Source organism: Thunnus albacares, chromosome 16, assembly GCF_914725855.1.
Source record: "Thunnus albacares chromosome 16, fThuAlb1.1, whole genome shotgun sequence".
NCBI classification, from domain to species: Eukaryota; Metazoa; Chordata; class Actinopteri; order Scombriformes; family Scombridae; genus Thunnus; species Thunnus albacares.
The window spans coordinates 6925514-6939061 of NC_058121.1; the positions used below are offsets into that span (position 1 = coordinate 6925514).

General features: G+C 37.6%; 2 protein-coding genes across 10 annotated transcripts in view; one reads left to right on the forward strand and one right to left on the reverse strand.

The window, feature by feature from the left end:
• LOC122999752 (nesprin-2-like) overlaps positions 1-1579 on the forward strand; it is a 90802-nt gene extending 89223 nt beyond the window's left edge. For all 8 annotated transcript variants that reach the window (XM_044376960.1, XM_044376958.1, XM_044376957.1 and 5 more), the window contains one exon: positions 65-1579. In XM_044376960.1, coding sequence (XP_044232895.1) covers positions 65-275 — 211 coding nt within the window. In that variant the 3' untranslated portion in view covers positions 276-1579. The remainder of the gene's footprint in view (positions 1-64) is intronic.
• Positions 1580-2042: 463 nt separating this feature from the next.
• esr2a (estrogen receptor 2a) overlaps positions 2043-13548 on the reverse strand; it is a 56533-nt gene continuing 45027 nt past the window's right edge. For both annotated transcript variants that reach the window (XM_044376964.1, XM_044376963.1), the window contains exons 5-9: positions 12579-12884; positions 9551-9689; positions 7232-7365; positions 5028-5211; positions 2043-4849 (exon numbers count right to left, since the gene is read on the reverse strand). In XM_044376964.1, coding sequence (XP_044232899.1) covers positions 4627-4849; positions 5028-5211; positions 7232-7365; positions 9551-9689; positions 12579-12884 — 986 coding nt within the window. In that variant the 3' untranslated portion in view covers positions 2043-4626. The remainder of the gene's footprint in view (positions 4850-5027; positions 5212-7231; positions 7366-9550; positions 9690-12578; positions 12885-13548) is intronic.

Genomic DNA, 13548 nt, shown 5'->3' on the forward strand with positions numbered 1-13548 from the left:
CGTTGTGGTATATTTTGTGTATTCCTGTAATAAACTTCTTGCATCTGTCCTGTGTGTCATGCAGAGAAGGGAGGGACTCGCCATCTCCGCCTCGGTCCTTCTTCTACCGGGTCCTTCGTGCTGCCTTCCCTCTTCACCTCCTCCTGCTCCTCCTCCTGCTCATCCCCTGCCTGATTCCCATGTCAGAGAGTGACCCCGGCTGCACTGTGACCAATAACTTCGCCTGGTCCTTCTACCCCATGCTACGCTACACTAACGGCCCGCCGCCCACCTGATAGTAATGTACTTGGGGGATTTTTTTTATTTTTTTTTATAGAACACATGCCACCTTTTTGTCACATTGAAACACATGAATAAACTATATAACATGTAAAATTAATATGTTAAGCTTATGAAGCGACTGTCTTCTAAAACATGAAAAAGTCCAAAGTCCAGAAATTGTATTTAAGTGTCTTTTTTTTTTTTAAAGATTTGATCTTAATCTTAGAAGAGATTGTATTTATTTCATGAACAAAACCACCCATTTCACTGCCTTTTTAATCAAAACCCCACACGTGAACAAAAATTTTAGGTTAATAATGCAAAGATCTCCATCGCCATCCAAGAAATCAATCAAGGCAGTCATTTGAAAGATCCCAAGATCAAAGATGGGGTCTTGACACTGTTGGAAGGATGAGGTGGCGATAAAACTTCAGTGGCGGCAAAGAGATGTATAATAACTGGTATTATAGTTTTAATATCCTTCAGCTAGGATGAGCAATGCTTGACAGAGAAGCTAGCGACAAATTCAGAATATTTTTCTTGCTTGAATTTGTGCTAAAAGCTTCATTTGATGGAAACTAAACAAACTACTGCTTCGTTTCTACTCAACAAATTTACACATAATCACTGATGAAATCTGTGTGTCCTTGTCATTTACATTTTTATATTCATATATCACTCCTGCCAAGGTCCTAATTGTATGTTATTTTATGAACTGTTGACATTTCATTTTGTCTAACTTGATCTGTTTTTATGTTAGACTGAATTCTAAAGAAAGTTTATTTTTTACGACAGAAGACACTGGTTTAATTTGAATGTAATTTGTAACAAGTGCAAAATTATGGCAGTTTTATATATAAACTTGTACATCCATATTTTTGTAGACATGTTTTGCCTAAAGTAGACATTTCCATGCCTCCTGGTGCACTGTTGAAACACTGTAGATTTAGCAGGATTCCTTGTATGTACAGACTGTGATAATATAATGGTTATTTATGACATCAAAAAGTGGATTTATGCTTCTGATTTTCTGGTAGTAAACACGGATTGTCTTAAACTCCATTTGGTAAGAGCATTTTCTTTCATTCTGCCTCATATCACAGCAACAAATTGGGTGAAATTACCTTTTTTTCTTATCTTTTTTTGGAATTTTTTGAAATATTTTGTTTTCTTTCTGAGAGTTAGAAACTCAAAACTCAAAAGTACACTTAGCAGTATCTCTAAAGCTCACCAATTGACATGTTGAGTTTGTTTTTATCTGTACACAAAACTCTAGAGAAAGTTACATGGTTTAACTATTTCTTGATAACCCCCCCCCGTTAATCCATCCACCCAGTTCTTCTGTGATGTGCCTCACCTGGCCGTTGTTTGCCAAGAAACAGTTAAAGAACACAATTCTCCGTAAACCCACAATTAGTTGTATTTTTCTCATTGGTGGTAGGAAGACTTTAACTTTTGAGAGGCCGCTGGGCTTTTTTTTATGTTGAAAACAAGTGTACTGGAAGATTCAGGCAACTAGAAAGATACATAAAGGTGAGAGCACTCTTGTTTACTATCCACACATTTCCCAATACTCCCAATCTTATGTTAGTGTCCAAAATGAATGCATATTATGCTTAAGCCATAATCATATTAGGTTTTAGTATATCAGGCACAGGTTACCTACATAAATGCTGGTTTCCTGTCAAGTTGGGGATTTTAATGGATGAGTAAAGAGAGGAGAACTTCACATGATTTTAAAAATGACATTTACAAACCGCAATTAAATTTGTCACCCATATCTGTACAATAATTTTTGCTTTATTTTATGATGTAAACCAGAGAGAGCAGGTAAATATGACAAAAACAAATGATAATGCCTGAAACTGCACTGGCTCTTCCACTTGCTATATCTTAAAATGATGAAGAGCTGACATCAAGATTCCTCTGTTCTTGATGGTCACTTAAAATTTTACTCTTTTTTACACATCATTGTTAAAGTAATTACCAGAAAATGAACCAGGTATGACTCTTAGGAACGTAAAGGCCACTGTAGGCACATGTACACAGTGATAATACAGTATGTGATGGAGAGTGTGACTGGAGGAAAAGCATGCGGCAGACAGAAGGACTGACCTGGTGCAGAAGTTCAGACAGGATATTTTCAAAGTCAACATATGGTGCACAACCATAAATCTTGATCCTGATTGTCAAAGCAAAGTACAACTATACACACATTAGCTACTAGGGATGTGCACCATCACTGACACTGATGTGATAAGCATCTCGGTGCATTGCCAACAATCCGACACATTAAAAGATACATATGAAGCAACTATTGATGCAATAAGAAAGATACGATTTACCAATATTGCAATGTAGTGCGATTCAACACAATTTGGTTCAACACAAAGCGATTCAATGTGATATGATATGATTTGATGCGATGCAAAAGAATGATGCTATGCAATTCAATATGGTATGGTTTGATTTTATCTCTTAAGCATAAAGCATAAAGCAAAATGGCATTTTTACTTTACATATTTGTGTCTATAGTACTGCATCTCATTTATGCTGTTTCTTTTTGACCTCTAAAAAACCACTTGGACCTTTCACTAACAGGCCTTTTCACAAGTGTTCTGTGTCTCCAGTTTACATGCATACGTTCCGTGGCCCAAACAACTACTAATAAAAGCATACGCCCTCTATTAATAATTAGATAAAGATAAATCGGATTTTACAGATGCAAAGATGATCGAGGCAATGGCATCGTGAACATTTATGCCGGTACGCCGATTCAAATCGGTGGATCTTCCCATCCCTAATAGCTACTGTAGCAAGTGCTACAATACAAAAATAGTCTTTTCTTTTTCCTCAAGATAAACTTGACAGGTATAAGTGCAAAAGCAATAGTGGTTATGATACTTCACAGAAAACAAGTAAGATATCCTTAACAAAGTCAAGACAAGACAGTGACAGTCATGTAGAGAAGTCCAACAGGTATAAAGTAGGTGATGTAAAGTGTCCTCTAGTGGTCAACTGGAGATCTGCCATGATGCAACAACAGTTGTAAATAGCTGACAACATTTTTTAAAATCCAAGTTAGCTAACTCAACACAATTCAGTAGATGTGTTTAATTTCTGACCGACTGGTTGCAACAGTGACGAGATGTTTCCAATTTTCTGTTTTGATATTACAGAAGAAAATTATACAGTGTTCCTAGTCAACTTCCAGGTTAGCTCAATAACTTTTCCCACAGAGACATAAAACTGGGCTTTTATGTCCATTTTTTAAACTGAATTGTATCTACTACTGTAGTAATTGATCATCTTGTCATTCTAGATAAGATAAATAACAATATTGTTAGCATATATAAATGTTATTTAAATGTCAATGTAAAATAGTTGCCAATTAATTTTCTGTCCATCAACTAATTGTTGCAGGTCCACATTTAGCAACTAGCAACTGCTCCCATATCGTAGCCATGGATACAGTCTTCTGTCATGGTTTATGTCATTATTGTATTCATATAGTTCAACAAAAGTTTCACATTTTGGGCATATACTTATTTGCTTTCTTGCTGAGAATTAAATGAAAAGATTACACTCATGTCTGTACGGTAAATATGAAGCTATAACCAGCACTGATTTCTACTGGTTAGTACTGGTTTTCTATTACTCTTTGCTAATAAAAGAAAGAGGAAAGAGAGAAAGTATGATAAGAGATTCAGAGCTTAATGAATCCAGCTATTTTGCCAAAATCAAACTTGTTACTGAAATCCATCCCTAATTAAACCTCCAGGATGGTAGGTTCAGCGGGACATTTTTGGCACAACTGCAAGAACTGTGATCAGATACTAAGAAAAGCTGTTGTTTATGTAATTATGCGTTGTTGTTACTTGCTGTTATTATGTAGTTCTCATTTTATCATCTCTGGTAGCAACATCTCAGGTTCCGTAACCAGTCGCCTGCCATGATTACTGAAACTGTTTTTGTGTTTTCATGATATGAAATTGGCTGCCAATTCCCAAGAAAAATCATAGCAGTAACATATTACATGTAGATGTAAGCAAGTACTGATGCAACTGCCTAAATTAAGGAAACAATTTGTTCACTCTGCTGTTTCAATATGTGGCGTTAAGGCGATGAATACTGCAAGTTTGGACAGTCTGCAGAGTTTTAACTTTAACTTAAAACATTTGAAAACTTCACCAATTGTGCACAGTGATTGAAAGTTTAAGATTCACCAATGAGAGATCACAGAGTTCAGCGTCCTGCAGGTTGTTCCAGTAAAACACCTCATCAGTCTTTTGACCTAGTTTTGTGTAAAGCGGTAAAAATTCATTGTATGTGGATTCATGTGAAAGCAAAGAGGTGACCTGCTGACTACTGGAGTTCACCTCCTGTGCTGCTGGGAGTCCAGGTATTTGAGGGGCCGCTACCAGAGCTGTGAGGCCGAGCGGGAACCTTCTGGTCCACAGGCTCGGGAGCATGGCCAGGCAGACGAGAGCTGTGCATGATGTGGGCATCCAACATCTCCAGCAACAGGTCGTACAAAGGCACCATGTTCCTCATTTTCATGCAGTGGAGATGGTCCATGCCCTTGTTACTGCATATTGAGAGGAAAGAATAACAGATGAGGCTGGTTTCTGTGGCACAGCAGTGAGCATAATGAGGTCAGTCATGTGTCCCATATGAGCATATTTGTATAATAATGGGGCTACAAAATCAGTATATTTCCAACATATTCATGTTCCAAGTGAACATTTAAACACATTTTCTCTTACCTGGCATGGCGGATGTGTGACAGCAGCATGAGCAGGTGGGCGAGCCGGGTGTACTGTTGGCGGAAAGTGAGGCCAGTTTTGGCGATGGCCAACACCAGAGCGTCCGTTACAGCGTCCAGAAGACGCAGTAACTTGGAGCGACTCTGCAGCTCCTCGCTGCCCTCTGAAAAGCTGAGGCACATGCCTGGTAAAACACACACAGAGACAAACACATTCTGTCACACAAAGAGGCAATCTGCTCTGTGTCCTACTGTTATGTTTCCTGCATTTTCACTTTTTTTTACTTTTACTTAACTTTTGACATTGCGAGATATGCATTTGCTATTTTCCACCTTGCACTGGTTTGGTTTTTAAAGGAATAAATATATTGATATTACAAGTTTCTCCAACGTAACAGGATGGCACCAAATTTAAACCACATTTTAGTTTCTGTATTGCTGGTGAGGGTATCTTGCCTTTGACTGTGACATGACAGGCTGTGAATAAAGAAAGACTCCCAACATTACTGCAGAGAATTGTAGCTATTCCTTGAAACATTCATGTTAAACGGTAATTTAACATTGTGTCTACAAGCAGTGACAAAATATCAAAAGGAGGTGCAGATGTTCTTGGAAAATCTTGATGAAAGTCTGCAAAATGCAATTACTGGATTCATTTTACAGTGAAGTGAGTTTCCAGTTAGAACAGCATCAGAGTTACTGAACACTCAGAGGAAAGGCTGTTATTGAGTTTTGATGCCAACAAAGAATCAGAAATGTCACTACCTCTCAATTTTGTGTGGACAAACAAAAGAACATTTCAGTTTAACAGACTAAACACTCTGCCTGAACTTGCCTCTTCGGTCTGTTGTTATAAAAGAGTTATATCCCTCTCTATGTGAACCTTTGGCTAAATTTGTGTGAAACTAAAGGACTACTAGAAATGGGCAGGTTGATGAGTACAGTTGAAACTTAAAATTTCATTTATTTTGAATATCAATACTAGCAAAAATAGGATCGATATAAAAAAAGATCTGTCTCACGTAAGAACACATTCTGGCTTCATCAACACTTATGAGCATTTTTGTCTTCGTGCAGAAGCTCTTTACCTCAGTGCTGCTAGCAAAGCACACAATAAATATTAATTTATCCCTAAAAAGTGACTTAATATGTAAGAGAACAGTAAACAGAAATTCTTGAAGACCCTCTCCAGACATGTTTTAAGACATGTTATAAAAATATGCTGCATAGAATAATACCGTCTGATTTAGTTTTTCCACAAAAAAGGTAAATTTAACTAATTAAAAATTCTTAAAATTACATCTACTCCTCCTCCCTGATTAACAAAATTCAGAATCTATGAATATTTGTAGTTTTCAGCAGTTTAACAGTTGGACACAAGATATATAGAATAATGCATTTAACTCGAGCATACGTCTCCCCTACATGAAAGTACATAAGCTGCTTTTATTAAAATGTTTCGGTATTAATATTGATCAAACTTTGTGGTGTCTTATTCAGTCAATGGCTACTAGATGCTCCAAATAAGACTACAGTCAGTCCTTTAAAAACACAAAATTACATTATTTTTCTTCAAGAGATAATTTAGGTCTGAGTGGCCAATTTTTCATGAATGTGTCTAATTTTTACATTCTGGGTGTGAAAATTTAAACAGCTCCAACCTTTCAAATCCATTTTTGCATCCTGCTTCTACACAAAACAGACAAAAGCTGAGGAGGAAGAGATGGTGTGAAAACCATGGCCCTTGTTTTTAATTGCCTCCACCAGCACAGTCAAAGAAAACAGAAACATTAGTGAGACATTAATAACTACCCGGTGAAACTGCTCGCCAGAGAGGCTCCGACTCTGTTTGTCTTAAACAGGTACAGCCTGTTACTCAGAGCATTCAGCAGAACCAATGAGAGCACGGCCTCAAACTATACACAGTGTTCCCATTAGGGGTTTTCACCGGTAAGTTATTTAGCCGGTCCCCTTGCCAACCCTGTGCAGACTCACATGGAGATAGGATTACATGCTGAGACACCAATCAAACACCAGAGCATCACACACATACATACACTCTCTCACCAACACACACACACACACACATAGAGGACACAGGATGAACACACAGAGCAAATAAAAGTGTATGAGCATGTGTGTGTGTGTGTGTTTGGGTGGGTGGGTGGGTGTGTATGTGTGGGGAGTGGGTGGGTGTACACTCACTGGAGTTAAGGAGGATCATGGCCTTGAGGCAGACGTACTCCTCCCTCTGCAGCTTGAGCTCTCTCACCCTGGACGTGGCAGCTAACAGCATATCAAAGATCTCCAAGAAGCCCTGAACAGTGCACCCCTCTTCTCTACCATACAAAGACACAAACACTACCAGTTATTTATACCTCCTGCTTATTTAATAGCCCAACTGAGCAGAAGTCATGACTCTAACTCTGCATGGTGAGTTATCTTACTGGCAGGTTTGATTGGAAAAAAAAAAGCTCGTAAATTCAAAGCATTCTCTTTCCGAAGTGAACAATGCGCTGCAACAGAGAGATTTCACAGCCGGAGATAAGTGTGATTTTACATAATGTTCAGGAATCCGCTCTGGTCATGTCCTCGCTGGGGTGTCCTGGCCTCAGTACAGACAGGACTCCTTGTTTCAATGTTTGAAGCAGCTGATTCAGCCCCTATCTTTTGTTGTAACCATGTAAGTGGAGATTTGGGCAGTTATATTCAGTTTGGTGTGGAGGAGATACCTTTGTCTCTCTTTTTCTCTGTGATTAAAATACTGCAGGTGAAGGCCTCTACATTCTAAAGGAGAAACTGTACAAAAAAACCCCAAAAGAAAACTAATGAATATTGTTCAAGTGTTATTTTTCTGAAGGTTAGTTGAAGATATTTTATATTCAACGAGAAATTTATACTTACAGTACTAAGGCAATAAATCATGGACAGGATTAACTGAAGAACTGAAGCTACATCTTTGTTATTTAATACCAGCGTCGTCCAAATCAGGTTGTGTGGGCCTTGCACAGTGCAGCACATGGGATAGATTGTTTTATACATTGGAGCTGGAGTTATTTTAAGAGTCTGGGATCCTAAAAAGATTGTACACAGTTAGAATTTCAATTCAAATCTAATAACAATAATACTACATTTTATTTATATAGCGCCTTTAAAAAAGGCACTCAAAGACACTTTACATAAATAAATGAATTGGCAAAAAGTTACAATAAGTGGAAAGACAGACTCATAACAGACTAAGAGCTGAGTGTTTGTTGAAAGCAGCTTTATAGAGGTGAGTTTTGAAAGTTTTTTTAAAAGTGGGGAGGGTCGCCCCATGTTTAGTGTCTGGTCCTCTGGGGGAAGGAAAGGAGGTTAGGATCGGCTGAACGGAGGTTCCATGCAGGGATGTAATAATGGAGGAGGTCCTGTTGTGGAGGGCTTTGTGTAAGTTATGAGGATTTTGAATTGGATGCGTTGTGGGAGGGGGAGACAGTGAAGGTCATGTAGAATTGTTGCAATGCGGTCACAAGAGCGAGACAGAGTGAGGAGGAGTTTTGGACATGTTGGAGTTTATTGAGAGGCTTCTGAGGGTGTGCCGAAGAGGATCTAAAAGAAAAGCTTCATTTTTGTTTGCACTAGAGGAAAATGTCAACCTCAATAATGCCAAGCCCCCATGTGAGGGTCCAGACTTTTGTGTTATAACAAGAAACTTTTCTCATTATAACACAAGAGAGATGAGAACTCCAACAACACTTGTAGTATGAAGAACGACTTTATTAGTTAACCGTCGCGTTTCAGCTTGTGGCCTTCATCAGGGTCATCATGACACAATCCTATTCAGGTTATTGTGAGATTGCTTTCACATTATAACAAGATAGTTTATGTTATAATGATATACTTTTCTCATTATTACTAGATACTAAATTATTCCTTTTTAACAAGAAATGTTTCTTGTTACAGTATAACAACATACTACTTTATCTTGTATATCACAAAAATTATTTCACAAAATCAACGCATCAAAACTAGTGTATTTTCACTTTTTTCTGGCTGATGTAGGCCACAATATCGTCTCTTTATGCACTGAGTGGATCTTTTTCTTATTTAAACAAAATATGGAAGTTTCTTGTTATAAAACTTACCAACTTTTCATGTTATAATGGGAAAAGTTTGTTTTAATGAGATAAATAATGAGAGAGTTTTGCAATACAAGAAGATAAAGTGATATGATTGTAGTTTGTAGCGTGTGATAGCAAAGCAAGCATCACACCATTAGTGTGAGAGGTGGTCCATGGTTGGTAAAAGTGACTTGTGTTTTTAGATCTCTGAACACAACATTCACAAAAAAATGCTGTGTATGATAGGACTGCTGGAAAAAAAAGTTTTATTCTACTTGAACCACAAAAGCATCATTTTGTATATGAAATGGTTTTTCTTCTATAAATGTAAGTAACATTCAAGATTGACAAGCAAAATAATACTTGCAAACTGTTCCTTTAATTACGCAGGTGATACAGAGGTGTGAGAGTTGGGTGGTGGTACCTGCTCAGACTGAGGTCAGGGGAGAAGATGAGTTTCCCCGGATGGTCCACTGATCTCCACATCAGTCCGATCATCAGCACCTCCAGCCAGCAGCACTCCAGCAGGTGCACCTGGTCCATGAGACTGAGCTCTATAAACCCTGAGGAAATCAGACACATACTGTAATGATGAGCTGCCTGTAATACTGAGCAGGCACAACAACAACCTGAAAGGAGCAAGGTAATAAGTTCAGTTCAGTCCTTAATAAAATCCCAAAGGGCAATTAGGCTGCAGCAGAAGATCACAATGCAGAACAAGTAGTAAACAGCAGCAGCAGCAGCAGCAGCAGCAGCATAGAGACACGCTCATACAAGGAGAAAAATAAAGATCATTAAACAATACTAAAACCCCTAGAAATCTCTATAGAGGTTCCTTAGAAATGTGTATTTTGGTACTGGATTAATGTGGCTTCCATTTGAGACTGAGATAAGCAAGGCTACATGTTGTGGAAAAAACACAGCACTGGCTTAATGGATGACTACAAAACAAGTCCAGGAAAGTGCTGTCAGCTGCTGAACATTACTGCACAGTATGTCTATATTTTACTCAAACAGCAGGTTGTGATCAGTGGCTGCCAGGCAGCTTATTCTGACAGTGAGGATATGAAGTCAGATTATTTGAACAAGTGCTGCCTGGACTTGCAGGATGTTTAATAACTTAATAATCAATTAATCATTCCTCAAATACTTTATCATGCAAAATGCTGTAAAATTTGTTGCTTCCAGCTTCTCAAAATGTGACAAGTTGCTGCTTTTAAAATGATTGATCTGACAAAACAATCAATATGAAGACGTAACTTGTGATGGGCACACTTTTCAGACTAAATTATTCATTTAAAAAAAATAATTGATGATGAACATGACAATCATTAGTTGCAGACCTAATTCTAACCCACTTATAATGTTGTTTGTTGTTCAGAAGCAGGTTACAACAGGTTAAGAACAGAATTATCTGTGTGTGTACTGTAGATGTAGTAGTGTGTATTAGGAGACTTCTATTTGAAGAACACAGATAAGCACTTGTGGTGTTATATGTCCCACTTTTCTTTCTTTACATTTCCTGAAGTGCAGGAAGTATATTTTATGGGAGTAATTTATTCTACTGTAATACATACATTTTCCTACAAAGTTAACAACTGTTTTATTTTGCACTTCACTGAGCTTCACTTCCTCTTTTATACATTTCTTCATATTCTTTTGGTGTTTTTGATAAACTTGTTTAAAGTAACTCAACGTCACAAGTGTAACCGTAGTGATATGTCTACATTTTGTAGAGTTTTATTCATTTCATGCATAAATCTGATAATTAGAGGTGAAGTTTTTTGAGGTATGTGAGTGGCAGTGTAGCTTGCAATACTAGTGTCCTGTTGAAAACATGTTGACTGGTGCAGGACATTTTTTGACTTTGCTCTTGATGTTACACAGGCACAGGGGGCATTTGTACTGGAGAGATCCTGTGCATGTTTTGTTTGTGTTAGACCCACTACACAGACGCTGTCACTGACAAGTATAGTCTGACTTGTAATCTGATGTTAACCTGGCTACGAATGACAAACATGTAACTTTAGGGTTAGGTAAAAGGGTCTGTGTCATAACGTCTGTCTAAAGCAGAAGAGGGTGGGCTTCAGTTTTTCAGGCCACAACTTTAATTGGTGTAAATGTAGGCAGGAGTCACTCTGCCACATTTGTTCAAAGCTTTCATATTGTGCAGAGAAGCAGTCTGAATCAATCAGCATGTCTCATAAACACAGACATGCTCTAATAATAGTTACGTAACAGATAATTGTCCACTTCCAATTCCTACACTTCTACTCAGTTGTGCAATATTGAGGCTCATATGCTAAATAAAGCATATGAGCAGCTGTCTGGTCAATATAAACCATTAACTCAAGTGCTTAGAAGATTGAGCTGCTCTGCAGGAATGTGCAAAACATTATAATATAAAAGCAATTTTATCTTGATGCATTTTTAAAAGTGTTGTGTGTCACCAATGAAATATGTTTTTTTTATGTTTTCTTTTCCACCATTAAGCTTTTCTCTGTGACTTGAATGTAATTATCAAAGCAAAAAAACTCAAAAGGAATAGTTGAACACTTTGAGAAATACCCTTATTTGCTTTCTTGCCCAGAGTTAGACTTGAAGATCCATACTACTCTCATGTCCACAGTTAATACACCTATCAGCACCTCTAATGTTTGGTAATTTACACATTGTTTATTTAATGCCTGTGCAAACAAATGTAAAAATGACAAGTTGTGGTTTTACAGGAAGTAACGTGTTGTAACTATTTCATCAGATCCACTGATCTCTGTGCCCTGCCGTTCCCTGTAAAACCACAATTAGTTGTTTCTAGATTTCTGTTTGCATACGAGTTAAATAAACAACATACAACATGTTAATTAACGAGGATTAGAGGTGTTGGTAGGCGTATTTCTTAACTTTTTTAACTTTAACTTCAGCTCTAGCTCCATATTTAGCATACAAATGTGAGTTGTATCAATCAACATGACCAGACGCCAGTCTCAGTAGTAAGCAAATTTGCTTTTATCCCAAAATGTCAAATTATTCCTTTAAAATCATTATTTTAAAGGCACAAAGTAATCATGTGAGAGTTGAGAATTGAGGAGAAACCAATAAAAAGATTGGTGTTCAAAAACAATCAATTACTGGAGGACTTAATGAGAGAAGGAGACACAACAGTTAACTATACTCACTACTCAACACATTGTTGCTGTATTAAAGATGTGAAACTCAAACCACTGAATGAATTGACAGCGTAAGAACGAGAACAGCGGATGTCTAGACTTTGTAAGGCACAAAGGTTGAAAATCATGTTATGTAAATATCACAACTTGTTAAAAAGTTGTCTGAAGCCCTGTGACGCATGAAGCATAAAAAAGGTGTCACTGAAATGAAGTCTTACACCATAAATACAAATAATTTTCTTTCAAGCATTAAAAGGATCAATGAAAACCACAACACACACACACCAGGAATCTTCTTGGCCCAGCTGATCATGTGAACCAGCTCCTTATCAGCCAGGTTGGTGAGAGACATCATGACGTCAGCTTCGGTCAGTGGCCTCTTCATGTCACTCATGAGGTAGATCTCTGGTGGCTCCGCCTCCATTATTCGCTCAATCAGCTGCTCTGGGGTCAATGCAACAGGTTGGGGCTCAATTAACAACCCTGCTGCTGGTCTGGTTGACGCCTTTGGTCCGTTTGCTCTGCCCTGTGAGGACAAGCGGGTCACTTGCCTCATCTGTTGGTTCCTGTTTCCACGCTCTTTACGCATACCTGAAACAAAGAAAACGAGACGTGAACTGAAAAAACATACATTTGCCTCTAAATTTTTTGTGAAATATGGCTGTTGTTTTGTTATCAATGTTTTAAGTTCTTTTCACACATGATCACAGGCAAATACTACACATTTTAAATTAATTATCATACTAAAATACAATTTGAAAAATAAAACAAATGCAGTATGTGTCACCTAAAATCCTTCAAACAGCTGTTGAACAGATTTTTTTAGAGAATAACAACCACGCATAGCTGTTAAAATGGGATCAAATGGGATCATATTGCTCTGGGTATAAAAAGTAGGAAAAATACCAGAGAAACTACAGTAGTGACCAAAACCTGATTTATGCGAGTTTTTTATTAAAAACAATCTCTTCATGACCAAAATCATATTCAGATTCACAGTTTCTTCCAAAATGTGTGTCTTCTCAGGATGGAATCGCATTTAGCATTTAGAAAAGTGCAGGAAAATGAAAACCTAGAGCAATTATTAGTTTCTTTAAATAATACATGAATTATTCTAAGTGTTCCATGAGGCAGGGTTACCCAACTGCATATACAGTAGTCAGTGGGACAGGAACCTCTGCCATACATTAGACATTTAATCGAAATATTGCAAAAAATGTATACATATTTTGATTAAATAGACTATAATGCGCAA